General features: G+C 39.8%; 1 protein-coding gene across 5 annotated transcripts in view; it reads left to right on the top strand.

Moving 5' to 3' along the window:
• The window catches only part of CLYBL (citramalyl-CoA lyase), a 229,877-nt gene that overhangs the window by 21,051 nt on the left and 193,411 nt on the right, over window positions 1-15,415 (top strand). Inside the window, exon 2 of one of the 5 annotated variants that reach the window (XM_067466860.1) lies at window positions 10,753-10,812. The exons of 2 other annotated variants lie outside the window; for them this stretch is intronic. In XM_067466860.1, coding sequence (XP_067322961.1) covers window positions 10,753-10,812 — 60 coding nt within the window. Of the gene's footprint in view, window positions 1-10,752; window positions 10,813-13,088; window positions 13,233-14,493; window positions 14,529-15,415 lie in introns of those variants that run through there. 2 more of the 5 variants (XM_060769559.2, XM_067466861.1) reach the window with 2 other exon arrangements.

Below are 15,415 nucleotides of genomic sequence, written 5' to 3'. Positions count from 1 at the left end.
TTTCCCCTCTCTAAGGAATGACACTCGACATATCCAGGGGTTATGTCAAAATCCATAATTTTGGCCTCAAAACCCGTCTGCGACTTAACATGTATCCTTTTAATTTCCAAGGGGAATTTGCTATCCTTCCTAATTTTAGACCAAGAAGTAGAACTGGAAGGTATTAAATGGCTTTGAAAAGCCACTTGATACTTGATTGAGTGGGAGCTTTACTCATAGTCCAAGTCTTTACTGATCATGTTGGCAATTTAAAATATTAGTTGCTTTTATAGAGGGTCATACTGTGTGGCTTGTGTGGGATATTGCCATATTCCACATTGCCAGAGGTTTTATTGACTCTTACACTAAGAGTCACCATATGATGATGGTTTGATTTAAGTCATATAATCAAGCTGTTGAAAAATAACAGACCTTTAATGTGGCATATCTCAAATTCTTTACAATTGGAGCCCAGTATTTTTCTTAATTCAACTTGGAGCCTAATCTTTGGAACCATAAGACAACCTGTTTAATGATTCCTTTCATATTTATACAATCAAAATATTAGTCTGCCATGTGTTCTTACTGCCATTGGCGTTTGTCTGTGTGGTCACAGAACTAGCGATTGTGTGGATGGATTTTCTTTCTTACGAAATACACCTAGGGGCTTCATCCAGATTATAATTTTGATGCACATGGGTATAGGGGCTTCAGTTTGGTGGTACATATCTCAGCTTCCAATCCTGTTACTTGCTTATTGTAAAGACAGCTTTGATCCAAGCAATTCATTTATCTAATTTAATTCACTGCAATGCTACATTGTATTGCATGACTCTGGTTGTGGGAGTAGAATTTTTGGTGTCTAGAATTGAGGTCTCCTGCTGTGGGATAGATGATTCCCATCTTCTGATAAATCTTGAAAACAAAGCTTTTGTTCTGAGACACAAGTAGGGGACACTCATATCATCCTTTGTCTTCCCTTGAACAAACATCTATCAATGGAAAGTTTTACGTATTTCAGGCACATGTTAATTGAAATGATGTTGGTTTTTCCCCCCGTGTCAGGACCGACTTGAGAAACTGCAAGTCACTTCTGGTGTGAGAAAATTGGCCGTCTGCAAGGACGTTGCCCAGGGGATGCCCAGATGTTTTTGATGTTTTACCATCCTTGTGAGAGGTTTCTCTCATTTCCCCACATTGGGAGCTGGTGCTGACAGAGGGACCTCATCCACGTTCTGCCCGGATTCGAGCCTGTGACTTGTCGGTCTTCAGTCCTGCCGTCACAAGCCTTTGCGCCATCGGGGATTCAGGAATGCTGACAGTGATTCAGAATATGTGTTCCTTCTCATCTGGTCTTAAGTGTTGAGATATTTCCCTGGATATTGTACCAACAAGCACTCATGTTCACATGGGGCAGTTTTATAAACAGCCATACACTGGAATTTACATGGGATAAGATCCTTCAAAATACAATGCAGTGTGTGTGTGTGTGTGTGTGTGTAAAAGTACATGGAAAAAAGTAATTTCACCTTTACACTATGTGCACATGCGCACTTTCAAGTCATATTTGCTATATATTTGCTATATATATGACTTGAGAGTGCGCATGTGCACACACATATACCCAGAGGAGATTTAAATTGCTGTAAAGGTGGGATTACTTTTTTTCCCATGTACTTGTAATCTGTGATTCATATTAAAGGGTGGCTGCATTACATAGACATCAGAAGCTCTTTTTCATGCCACAGTTTAATTGTCATACCTTGTGGCTGATGTCAAATGATACTCTGTTTTGGTTTCGCACAATTTATATTATATATGAATTACCAATTGAATAAGAGCTCTCCATTCCTTTCCTTTAACAAGATGTCATAATAATATTAAATATTTTGTAACTCAGGTGAAATAGTTTTGTATATATGTATCATGTTCAAGTCTTCTTGCTGTTCCAAGGTTTGTGTTGTTAACAGCTTTGAAATAACCATGTTAAAAGAGTGAGTATAAATGCAAAACAAAACTCAAAGCTTAAGAACAGTTTTCACATTCCAATGTAGTTGTGGAAAAAATGCAGTGTTCTTTCCCATCCCTATAGCTGAATCCCTTTCTAATTCAAACAACAGGGAAATCTTGCTATATACTGCAATATGTTCCAAAACACCACTGAGCTACCGACATACTGTCATATTTAAGGAAAAATTGAGTGTGGGTTTGAAGTCGACAAGTGATGAAAGTCGCCCTGAGGTTGTCAATTAGGAAGCCAAGGCCTGGAATTGATAAGTTATGAGCCAGTTCCCCTTTCTCCCTCCTTCTCTCTCTCTCTCTCTCTCTCTCTCTCTCTCTCTCTCTCTTTTTTTAAAGATCTTTATTGCTCAGGATATTAAAAAAGAAAAGAAAAGCTCAGCATGTTCACCCGTTTTCCAAAACATATCCCACAAACAGTATTTGCCGATATCCCTCTTGCCTTCAGTTGACTTAACAGATTTTCTTCATGTAGAAAGTGAAAAGGCAAGCTGTTGAAAATACTGGTGAAAGAATTGAAAGCCTCAAAAATCCCTCCTATAATTTTGGTTCCAGTTCAGTTTCTCTATACAGCATTTGTATGGAGATGTTTAAAATGTGGATTTGGATGGTTACTACAACATTATTCCTTTGGAGTGCTGGAGTAGCTGTGTTCCTCCTTCTGAATGTTCACGGACTTCATTCATATCAATATGTAGTTCTTCTGCAAAGGGCAAGGGACAGCTTTGCACCAAACATGTTTTCTCCAGTGCTTAGCACTTGCAATGAAAGATCAGTTGGGAGAATAAAATGCACATTACCAAATCCCTTACCTGTATTTATAATTAGATCATAAATTAGATTGATTCTTCTATTGCAAGCAATTCTGTCTTACTCTCCCCCTTTCTGCCCACAACCAACTCGGCTTGCTACTTACGTTATACAGGCAGCCCCCAAGTTACAAACACCCCTGTTCTTAATGACTCATAGTTAAAAACGGGGTGTAAGACAACAGGAAGTAAGAGAAATCTACCTCTAGGAAGGACAAGTCACTTTTTGAAAGAGTTACGGGGAAACTATGTCTCAACTGAAGCTTTATCACCAATCCTTGTGTGTGTGTGTGAGAGAGAGGGTATGACTAGTCACTAGAGCTACACTTAAATATGTACCTGCTCTAACTTACAAACAAATTCAACTTAAGAAGAAATCTACAGAAGCTATCTTGTTCATAACTCAGGGACTGCCTGTATCTAAATCATTTTCAGTATCTGATTTGGGCTGCTTCTGGAAACAAAGGCGTAAGTCCTATTGTTAGTCCCAACTATTGATCCAAGCACAGGATGATATTAATGATGATGGTGACAAGTTCTTACCAGCCTCTCCCCGTTAATTAAAATGTTAATTAAAAACATATAAAGCAGTTCAAACACATAGTATCAGTTTAAAAAATAAATAAGATCATTACATTAAAAAAATCAGTCCATACTTAAAATGCTTAATTTAAATATTATCTGGATTGGTCTGCTGGAGCAGATTAGTCTTTAATATTTTAAATTCAAATAGTTTCGAATCTCTTCTGGCAGGTTATTCCACAATCTAGAGGTGGCAGAAGAAAAAAATGTCTCTGTGTTACTGTTGCCAGCCTAGCCCTGGCTGACTGGAGTAAATGTCCCCTGGAGCCCTGACTGAATGGGGTGGATTATATAAGAAAGTGATCCTGTAGGCAAACCAAGATGACAGCTAATATTTTATTGTCCTCAAACCAAGATGACAGCTAATATTTTGTATTGCTAGGCCCAAACCCTTCTTCTCCTTCTCTTCCTCCCCCAGGGTTGTTTTTCCCTGCGACTCCTGTTATATGTTCTGCAATTGATTGTGCTTGGTGATGGAAGGGTTAATGTAAAGGGTTTAGTAATCTCTAAGTAAGAGTTCACGGGTGAAAGCAATTAAATGTGGAGGTATACAAGAGATGGGTTGCAGCTGGTTGTTTCTGGATATAAGGAGCTAGCCTTTGGGAGAAAAGTATTTGTTGCATTTTGGCGGTGGATGTTGTTGATTTCCCCCACAAGTCTGTTGGATTTTCGGTGTCCTGTCCTGTTTCCTGTAATCTTGGAATCCTGGAATTGTATCAACTTGTTCCAGTGGAGTTTGGGGAGCAGTGGAAAGTTCCTGGTTTTCTATGGGACTCCTTTGTTGTGATTGAGGTTCAGCAACTCAACCCTGTTATTGCCTCAGAAGTTGTGAATCAGGACATGTTGCTGGTGCAATATCAGCTAGCTTCTTTTGTGACTGTTTATGTTAGACAAGACATTTCAAAGACTATTCACTGTATGAAAACTCATTGCTTTGTCTCTGTTGGTGATAGTATACCCCCTCATCATACCTTGTTGCCTGTGGACCAAGAGCAGGCTGTGCCAAGTGTGAAAATGAAATCTAAGTCATTTCTGACAGTAGCTGTTCCGGGAATTTGGGGACATTGTCTGCCTGTCAGAATTCTATATGTAAAATCCTGAAATGTTGGGTCAATTTTCAGCCAGAATTGTGATTAGACCTCATTTGTAAATTAGTTTAATGACAGTGGGTTCAGGGCAAATGGGGTGTGCATTTGAAATATGTTTTGATCCTCAGAAATGTGTAGCAGGCCCATCTCAGGATGGAGGGGGCCTTTGGGGGGTGGGGGTGGGAATAATGTTATATGTTCTGCAGTTGATGGTACTTGGTGATGGAAGGGTTAATGTAAAGGGTTTAGTAATCTCTAAGTAAGAGTTCACGGGTGAAAGCAATTAAGGCTGAAGGTGTACAAGAGATGGGTTGCAACTGGTTGTTTCTGGATATAAGGAGCTAGCCTTGGCACTGATCTTTGGGAGAAAAGTAAACAAGGTAGAGCCCTGGCAACATGACAACTCCGAGCCTGCTGTACCGGAGTGCCTTCTCCGAGGAGTGCGAGGCGCTGGCTCTTCGGCTTCCGTCGACGATTGAGGCCGAGACGCTGATGTTGCGGACAAACTCAATCCTCAACGAGACCTCTACGCAGGCACCGCCGCCTCCCGCGAGCCCCAGCCGCTCCTTTTGCGTTGAAGGGAAGGCCTCGACCCTGGAGGCGACTTACTTACTCAGCGGCGAGGCTTCGGCCTGCTCCTCGGGACTCCACCGCACATTCGAATGGGAGGCCGCGCCGCTGGTCACCTCCATGCCGGCCCCGAAGAAGAGGCACCTCTCCCCTGGAAGTAGGCCTCCAGGCTGCCCAGCGAGGGAAACGGCCGCCCTCCGAGGGAAAGGCGCCCCAGGGAAGGCCTCAGGAGGAAGGCCCAAGGAGAAGGAGGGTGCTGGAGTTGCCAGGCCCACCGTGGGCAAGAAGCAACTGCCTAATGGGATGAAGAATGGTTTAGTTCCTCGGCTCCTCAGGAAAACCAGCTCCTGGCTGAGGAAATTCAGCACCTGAAGAGCCTACTGGAAAACTACCAGGGAAGATGTTCATCATGGAACATCTTGCGTTCCATGCCAGACCTTGTCCCTGTGTTGTAGGGTTGGACTGTGAGCACACACTGATAAGGGGACCTTGCCATCTCTTGCTGGGTTTTTTTTATTTCCTGCATTTGCTCCCCGCCCTTCTCACCCCCAGGGGGGACTCTGTGCTTAGCAGAAAAAAGATAAACCAAAGAATAAACAAGTTGAAGTCCAAAAGACCTGGAGGGAGGGCTGAAGAGACAACTCTGAATTAGAAAGAGGCACCTTACATAGAACGATGGTTTACATCAGGCATGGGCAGACGATTTGGCTTTATGTATTTATTTGTTCTGTATTTTAATGAATTTTAATGTATTATGATGTTACTATGTTATTAGTTATTTGGTGTGTGAATTTTCTGTTGTTAGCCTGCCTGAGTCCCTCTTCGGAGGTTGAGAAGACCGGGTTATAAAAGTTATAAATAAATAAAGAAGTCCAGAAATCAATCAGCAGTCAGTGGAGTGATTTCAATATTGGTATCATGTGATCACACCTAAGTGTACTGTTAACCAAGCTGGCTGCCATGTTTTGAACTAACTGATGTTTCTGAATATATAAAAGAGGTATATGCCCAATGTATAGCACGTTGTAGAAATCCAGCCTTCAGGTTACCAGTATCCAACTCTTTGAAGGGATGTAGCTTTTCTAACCACCAAAGCTGATATAGTAGGCACTCCTGGCTCTCTCATCTGTCTGAACCATCATTTGGAGTGACAGATCCAGAAACACTTCCAGGCTGCGAACAAGGTCTTTCAGGGAAAGTGCAATCCCATACAAAATTGGTTAACATTATGCCATGAATCTATCTGTCCATTTGCAAGATAACACCCATGGTGCTGGTTCAATGTTTAAACGTAGTAATAGTGCTGACACAAGCAAATTCTTTATATCATTCTGTAGAGCTGAGTTGGGCAAGGATGTTTCGTGGCTGAGCAGCACTTTTGCATCCTGGAGCTTTAAATCATGTTGTGAATGTGGAGAGTAAGCAAATGGTGACCATTCCATTGTTGTTTGATTACATTCCCACACACTATCGTGTTTCACCACCTAAATATGTTTTGGGACCATTTCCTAGATTGACAGCTCATAGTTTGGAGCTGGCTTTAGTCTGGAGAGCTATACCATGCAGTGTATGCCCAGCCTCTGAGCTTCAAATGATATAGACCAGTGGTTCTCAACCTGGGGTCCCCAGATGTTTATGGCCTACAACTCCCAGAAATCCCAGCCAGTTTACCAGCTGTTAGGATTTCTGGGAGTTGTAGGCCAAAAACATCTGGGGACCCCAGGTTGAGAACCACTGATATAGACAATTGATTGTCTGATCTAGATGCATGGGCAGAAGATAATGAGCATGTTCTCATGCCTGAATATAAAACTTGAATCGTGTCCCTTTTAAAAATCATTTATTTATTACACTTTTTTCCACCCTTTTCACACAAATGGAATGTTCAGTGATTGCAAATAGTATGGAAACAATTAGAAGCAAATTATCCCCTTTCAACTAAAAATAACAGTCAATAGTGACAAATATCATTAAAACATACTAGAAATCTATTAAAATAGTCAAAATGCTGAATTTTCAAAGACTTTTACAGCTGATATTTTTAATGCTTTGCCCTTTCACATTACAATAAAAAATTAAATGTTTTTGTACTTCAGGTATTAGTACCATAGAAAGATGTTTTCAAAGGATAATTAGACTTGAGTGGACTATTGCAAATGCACTGCCCTTTCCCTATGCAATTGTACAATTGAATATCAAGTACCAATACAAGCACCAAATGCCCCTTGGTATGTAAGGCTTATATGTCAGGAGAAGATCAACAGAAGATCTTATTCTTCTGATTCACATAGTTCCTTCACATCTGGTCCATAGTACTAACATCCTGGATAAGGTCTGCACCATAAGAGAAATAGCAAACTTAAGACTGACCTTATACAATATGACCCCAATATCAGCAGGAGATACATTCCTGAATTTATCGTGGAAACCAGAAACTGTGGATAATAGCAGACCTTATTGAAATGGACGACTTCTGTCAAAAATGATCATAGTCAAACTGTAAGACCTAGACATTTCCTAGAGAGGTATTGTATCTAGGAATTCTCCATTGCAACTTTCTGGGAACTTCTGGTATAAGCATATCATAGAATCACTCAGAGGATCTAGAAAATTCCTAGAGAGGAGAAATGTTGTTGGATACGGTATGTAAAACTGCAGGTTCCGGATCTGTGGGTACAGTGGTCCTACTGTATACGTAATTTCTTTCTTACTTAGGTATAAAATCATACAACTTTCTTCCAAGTAATTTGGGCCCATGTTTTCTTTATGTTTTAGATATTTCAGAGTTTGTCCAGATCTTGCAGATGTGCTATGTTGCACTCCAACTCTTCTCCATTTTTGTTTCCTACAATAAATCTTTTATGCATCTTATTCTATCATCATCAACATCATCTTTTGACAGTGAGGCCCACCTAATTTTTTTGTATAATGGTTTTAATTTGGATTTGTAGACTTAGGGATATGGAGAGCTTGGAAAAATTATTTTTGTGGACTGCAGCCCTCACACTCTCCTATCAGCATGTCCAGTAGTGAGTATACTATTGCACAGTTCATTTATAACATTGGTTGTAATCCCGTTCCATTTAAACTTTATGGTAGTCTTGCTGATAATGTGAGTACGCTTGTATTACAAATCTTGGCAATGCAGCCAGAATGGCGTTTTATAATGACTTGGAATTCTAACTCTATTCCACTCACAAAACATCTAGAGTTTAGCATAAACACTCTTATTAGCAAGATATTTTTTCTTTTCTTTTCTATAAAGTTTTAGCCTTTTACTGTTAGACAAAAAGAAAACAAGAGAGGATAGAAAAGAGAAAACAAAATCATTACTTTTTGCTATATAATGTGCTTTCAGAGCGCTGCTTGGCTACTGCCCATAGTTGTTTAGTTCTTTGAATATGTTTTGTCCTTTGGTGTTCTGAGAAAATGTATTTGAAAATCTGACTCTCAGTACAGCCTGTGAACTGAGAAAACAGCACCGCAAGGGGTGTTGCCAGGAGGCTGATTTCCACAAAGAAGCCATTGTAGAGGACTTCCCCACTGTTCAAATTCCTCTGAACTACCTCTGAATTCTGCATCAAGTTGAAGACAAGGGAAGGGATGGAGGGAGGCCAGCCTCTGTCCAAGCAGTGAAATACCTTTCTGGCCAGTTTTGCAGCCATCCAAATTGTTTTCCTTGTGGTCTGGTGAAAAGGGAAACAAGAGCATTTGTATCATCTATGTTTCATTATGGTACAGAAACGTGTTTGCACGCACATATGCACATACTCATCCACCTGCCCACTCATCTACTTTCTTTCTTTGATTAGGAAATGATACATAATTCAGATTCCTTACACAGACACTTAGTCTTCCATACTGGCACTATGGAAGAGCAATTTGGGACTTCAATAACTGTAAAGATTTACTTTTTTCTAGGTCTATTTAAGTGACCACATTCTCTTAATTCCTTTGGTTTTCAGTTTAATACACTAATAGTACACTTTATTTATATTCCACTCTATCTCCCGAGGGGACTCAGAGCGAATTACAATATATACAGATAGACAAACATTGAGTACCTATTATACAATGAACAATGACATGCAACACACAAATAAACTTTATTTATACCCCGCCACCATCTCCAGGGACTCGGAGCAACTAACATGAGGCCAAGGCCAAACAATTACAATAAATTGAGAATACATATAAAGCAAACAATAACATCAAGTGGAAGTGGAATTTTGGGTGTCTAGAATTGAGGTCTCCTGCTTTGGGTTAGATGATTCCTATCTTCTGATAGATCTTAGAAACAAAGCTTTTGTTCTGAGACATAAGTAGGGGACACATCATCACACTCATATCCTTTGTCTCCCCTTGAACAAACATCTATCAATGGAAAAATTTACGTATTTCAGGCACATGTTAATTGAAATGATGTTGGGTTTTTTTTTCCATGTCAGGAGCGACTTGAGAAACTGCAAGTCACTTCTGGTGTGAGAGAATTGGCCGTCTGCAAGAACGTTGCCCAGATGTTTGATGTTTTACCATCCTTGTGGGAGGCTTCTCTCATGTCCTCACATGAGGAGCTGGAGCTGATAGAGGGAGCTCATCTGCACTCTCCCCGGATTTGAATCTCCAACCTGTCGATCTTGTCCTGCTGGCACAATAGCAAAAGCATAATAAAAACAAATGATAAAATGGTAATAGAATTAGACAAAGCGAGCTAGGCCAAATGCAATGGGTAAAAACTGATAAAACCCATGGGTGAGATAGATAGAAAGTGCTATAACTAGTGGAAGGGTTGGATGAGAAAACAGTGGAATTAATCTTCAACCGAGGGGTAAGATGAAGAACAGCAGAGAGACAAATTGGACCTGGGACAGGACATGGCATGGAAGTTGATTATTTCATCCCCAAAGGCAAAGGTTTCCCTTTCCATCTCAGGCATCTGGAGGTGATGCGCAACTCTGGCCATGAGGAGGTACTCTTGTTCCATTTTTCCATGTTGAGGAACCTGTTGTCTGTATACTCTCCAGGTTGTGTTGACAGCATGGCTGCATAGATGCATTTTACCTTCTCACTGAGGCGGTACCTATTGATCAACTCACATTACATGTTTTCAAACTGCTAGTTTAATTTATCATTTATTCTATTATTCCCCATCTTTCTTCCATGATGGAATAGGTTTCCTAGGTGGTCTCCTATCCATGCTGTTGATCAAATTTAGACCTCCTTGGCTCCCTCACAACTGGTGCATAATGTTGGGTGCCCTTACATTGTAACATGGAGATCATTTGGTCAGTGCATATACTTTGGTAGGCCCTGCTCTAAATACAACTTTGTGTGTGCTGCATTTTATTGTTATGTGATTTTATCTGCCTCCTAGAAAGTATTCCCGTTTTGAGCAGTGTAGGATAGCTGAAATAAACAAATACTTCTGATCTAAAGCCCATCTCTACCCTTTTAGGAGAAAAAGAGATATAGAATATAAAAAAAATCAACGGGTTTAAAAAAGAGAGAGGAGAAAATTGATGTTTCAGTACAGGGTTAAAAATTCATGGCCCTCCAAACTTCGTCAGACTGCAAGTCCTTTCAGCCCTTGTGTGGACAGCAAATGATGACGAATGATGAAAGTTGATGTTCAATAATACTGTATATTGAACACTGTGACACCCATTTTCAACCCATAGAGTTTCTATTTTATTTTTATCTTTTAGATCCGCAAACCAGCTGTTTTACCAGATGCACATCTTTCTTTGTTGTTGTTGTTACCAAAAGTAGGTAAGATCCTTCAATCTGTTCTTTCATAGTGGTAGAAGCAGTGCTGGGTTCAAAAGTAGTCTGGAAATCCTTTGGAAAAACAGGACTAGTGAATAGTATTGGCCTGGCATTTACATAAGTGAAAGTCTGCTGCAATAAATATGTGGTAAGCAGATCAGGTAATGGCCAGATTTATTGCAGCAGACTTTCACTTATGTAAATGCCAGGTCAATACTATTCACTAGTCCTGTGGCACAGTGGGTTAAACTCTTGTGCCAGCAGGACTGCTGACCAAAAGGTCAGTGGCTTGAATCCAGGGGGTGAGGTGAGCTCCTGTCTGTCAGCTCCAGCTTCCCATGAAGGGACATGAGAGAAGCCTCCCACAGGATGGTAAAACATCTTGGCGTTCCCTGGGCAACATCCTTCCAGAAGGCCAGTTCCCTCACACCAAAAGTGACTTGTAGTTTCTCACGTCACTCCTAACCCCCCAAAAAACCCCACATATACAGACTCTGTGGTTGTGCCACTAGCAATTATTGGGTTGTAGTACATGAAATGCATATCTACCTACGTTCAAGTTGACTAATGTAACCTCATGGATATTTCATAGGGTTTTTTGAGCAAGGATTACTCAGAGGTGGTTTTACTAATTCCTTCTGGGGAAAAAAGCTTACAGCTTGTATTTCTTGTAGTCTCCTATTGAAGTCCTTACCAAGACTGAACCTGCTTAGCTTCCAAGGATAGGCAGAGTCTGCTATCTTTAGCATATTTAATAAAGCCAAAGGTCTCACAAATGATTTCTGTGAAACTGCACTTTTTTCAGTTATTAGGAAAGATCCTTTCATCTCAGTCTTTCAAAATTTTTAAGATCTGACTTTTTAAAAGCTACATCATGATTTTTCTGGAGGCTGTCTTTCATACAAAAGGTAGGAATCCAGCCTTGCAAAAAAACTTAATTCAGGGATTTGAAAACTTAGTGATACACCTTATTTGTGCTTGAGACTCTAATATAAAATTGTGTGCTTTTTCTTCTCATTAAAAAGTAATGATTTCAGAGAGCAACAAGGAAGGAAAGTGATCTGGAGGGAATGACAAATAGGCAAATGCCGGAGGAGTCAAGATGTGATGACAGGTGCAATATGACCAGTTTTATTTGTTTCGTGTCAAAAGCATTGTATAAATAATTAAGTTTAAAACTGATGAAATAAAGGGACCACAAGCAGCTAAATAGTTTTACACCAAAAACGGGCAACAGCAGCATGGCCAGTGGTGGAGGATGATGCCATTAGCAGTTGAAGATATGAATATGCTATAGGTTTTCCATTTTTGCTTTAAGCCCTTCTGCTCATTTTTCAGGATCTAAATGTAAATGTAAATTCCAATCCCTTAAATATTATGACTTGTGAGGATCTAACTGTAAACTTAAATTTCAATAATTCAAATATTTGGGGAAGGGGGAGTGGTGTCTAACCCATCAACAAACTACATATGCAACTGACTTTGTGCCCCACTTCATGCCGAATAGCTTGCTTGCCTCCTATGCAATACAGTGCTCTGTTTTACACATTGCAGATTTTGTTCAGATTGATTAGCATATAGATGCTATACGTGGGACCGAAATCTGTGATCCTGGCATGTGGATTTCTTCCCGAGTACATCCTCCCCACAATTAATGTAGTGTATGGCCTTTTTCAAGTCTGGTTTCCTGAACACTTGTGACCATGTTATTCATTGTGTCAGTTTTTGAAAGCACATATAATTTATCTTGTCTTTTTGCCTAATAACAATAATAGTAGTATTAATAATGAAAGTGCTTTTTAAAAGGGGGCTTTAAAAAGTCTGCTACTAACTGTATATAGTGCCAGATTTTAATTACAGTTGGCATTTCTGAGTGTATTGCTGGCACTGAAGAGAATCTTACTGAAAAAAGGCATAAATTTTGACACCGGCAATATGGGAGCTCAGCGTAAGAGAGGACTGTTCTCCTTCAATGTACTGATTAAAATATTCAGTGTTAAGTGCAAAACTGTGCTAATCCCAGGCTTGAATTGTGTAATGATTCAGATTGTTAGAAAGCAGCATATGTAATAGCTTCAAATAAGCATTTTTTAAGGGGAGAAAAAAGGATGCTACATTGCAAGAAATATGGTTGGCATCTACCAGGTTTTCCATTAAGTTCCAGGTCACAGACAAATAAAGGAAGCAAGTGAGGGGAGGGGGGGAAACCTCCTATTAAAAAATAATTAGGGAGATGTCTGTTTTGTTCACCAGATGGAAAATCAGTACTTGTGGGTGGTCTGTGCTGGATGGGGCATCTCACAATTGGCAGAACGATGCCTTTAACTTTTAAAGTCCTGGGACAAAATGGAAAAGTAATTGACTGTTGAAAACGCTCCCTTTCTGGATGCATTTCAGCCTTTTTACATATGAAGCTTTGGTGAGTTTATGTCGTTTCTTGTCTGAGCCCACTAGCTTTTATTTTGTGGGAGGCAATTGTGAGGCGCTTTGTTTTAAGATTGTGGGGTGCGTGCTTTGATAAATGAACACAAACATGCCTTCCAGGTATATGTGTGTGTGTGTGTGCATATATATATATATATACACACACACACACCTGGACTTGTTGTGGATTGACAACTTCAACATGAGGTTTTTTAAATGGTTAGTCTTCTCAGCATCTACAAAGCATTTTGTTAAAGCCATTTGTTAACAGTGAAATTTCATTAATACAAAAGGGAAAACAGTGTTTTCTCAGCATTTCGGGTTTTTGGTTCTTGTAATCAGAAAAAAAATCAATAGAAAAGTATAAGCAAGGTAATAACTTGTTGGTGTTGGTCAGTGTTATTAGAAGACAGGGATTTTAGTAACTTTTACAAAATGGTTTTTAATACATGATTAAATTAAATGCTTTTATTTTAACCATCGCTTTTCATATAAGTAAAGTAAGCCACCCTTAGTTCCTTTTGGAAGACGGGGCAGGATATAAATAAAGCCATTATTATTATTATTATTATTATTATTATTATTATTATTATTGAATACACAGGAAGGAATCTTTGGTGCACTGTGATAAATACAATTTTTAGCTATTTCAGGAGTTTAGTCCTAAACACATTAAGTAAAACATGCATAGTATTGAACTGTAAGGGTTCGTCCTTGCCTATTTCTTCGACTGAAAAAGTGGTCAGGGTAATGTTTGGTTTAAGAACGCTAAATGTTTGAAGTGCAGATAAATAAATGAATATTGAATAGAATAAGGATAACTACTAGTTTGAATTCTCTCCTATCCTGGCAACCGCTACAGAACAGAAGTGTGTCACATTATATTTTTCTTTTTTGTGGTATTGGTTAGATGCACAACACTCCAAAATATGTATATGTTTCAACCACCTCCCGTTCTCTACTTGTTGCAATTGCTTGGATGAAAGAGTCTAGGTTCATTGCCCCGAGGCAACAGCTATTGAGGAGAAATGCAGTTACCCAGGTTTTTTTTCTTTTCTTTTTTCTTTGCTGAGATAGTTCTCTAAGTAATTTTTGAAAGATAAGGTGTCTGGGTTGGTCTTTTGTTGCCTTTGAACAATTGGGTAAAAAGCTGGTTGGCTGGGCAAAGGATCTCTGAATATGTTATCCAGAATGATTAATCTTCCATGCCTACTTAGGGCTAGCTCTGTCCAGGGTTTTCCCTGAGAGGCAGCGTGTTCCCAATAATCCTCATGAAGCAGACAGGGAGAAGGTAGGATCATATGACAAATGCCCACTCAAGTGCGTTTGGAGGGAACAAAGGATAGGGCCCTTTTGGTGGCTGCTCCCAGACTGTGGAACTCCCTCCCAAGAGAGACCAGGAAGGCTCCATCCCTACTGGTCTTTCACAGGCAGGTCAAAACTTTCTCTGCCACCAGGCATTTGGGGAAGGATAAAGAGTTGTGGGTGGGACTGGTGGGGGGAGGGATGTGAGTTTGAAATTCTATATCAATTGAATGTATTATATTTTAACTGTATTTTAATCTAAATCCACACATTACTATTTAATTAGGTTTTTTTAAAAATGTATTCATTTTGTTTTAAATTATGACCGAAGTGTGTGATTGTGAGCCACTTCAAGTCCCCACAGAGAAAAAGAGGGGAATAAAGAAAATAATAGAGAAATCCCTTATTGGCATCAGTGCTCTGTGGTTCGTGCAGTCACCATCCAGGCCTCAAACCAGTTTCAGGATTTTCTGTGTAATCATCTGCACAGCAAAAACACTTTCTGCAATACCGCTTTGAAACAAACTGAAGTAGTCAGTGTAGATGTGCCCTTAGTTTCTACCCTCTGTGCCTAAATGTTTGTGATCCTTTATGTCTTATTGTGAACCAAATGTGTGCAGTCTATAAAGGTCTTTTAAGGCAGTGGCTAAGTGTGTGACTGTCTACATTACAAAATTCCTTATTCAAATCTGTAGTGAACTTACTTTCCATTGGTAAGATGCTGATTCAATTCTCAAGCACATCTATAAAGAAGACTTTCAGAAAATCTGTCCTGGACTTAGAGGGAGAGAAGAGACAGATATAGCTGTACTACTGCCCTAGCTGCAGAGGTACAGAAGGAGAGGCTATACCTGTTGGTCCCAATCCCAACCC

Source organism: Anolis sagrei, chromosome 3 (assembly GCF_037176765.1).
Source record: "Anolis sagrei isolate rAnoSag1 chromosome 3, rAnoSag1.mat, whole genome shotgun sequence".
Classification (NCBI taxonomy): domain Eukaryota; kingdom Metazoa; phylum Chordata; class Lepidosauria; order Squamata; family Dactyloidae; genus Anolis; species Anolis sagrei.
The sequence above is the reverse complement of the archived record's forward strand: the minus strand, read 5'-3'. Positions and strand labels throughout refer to the sequence as shown.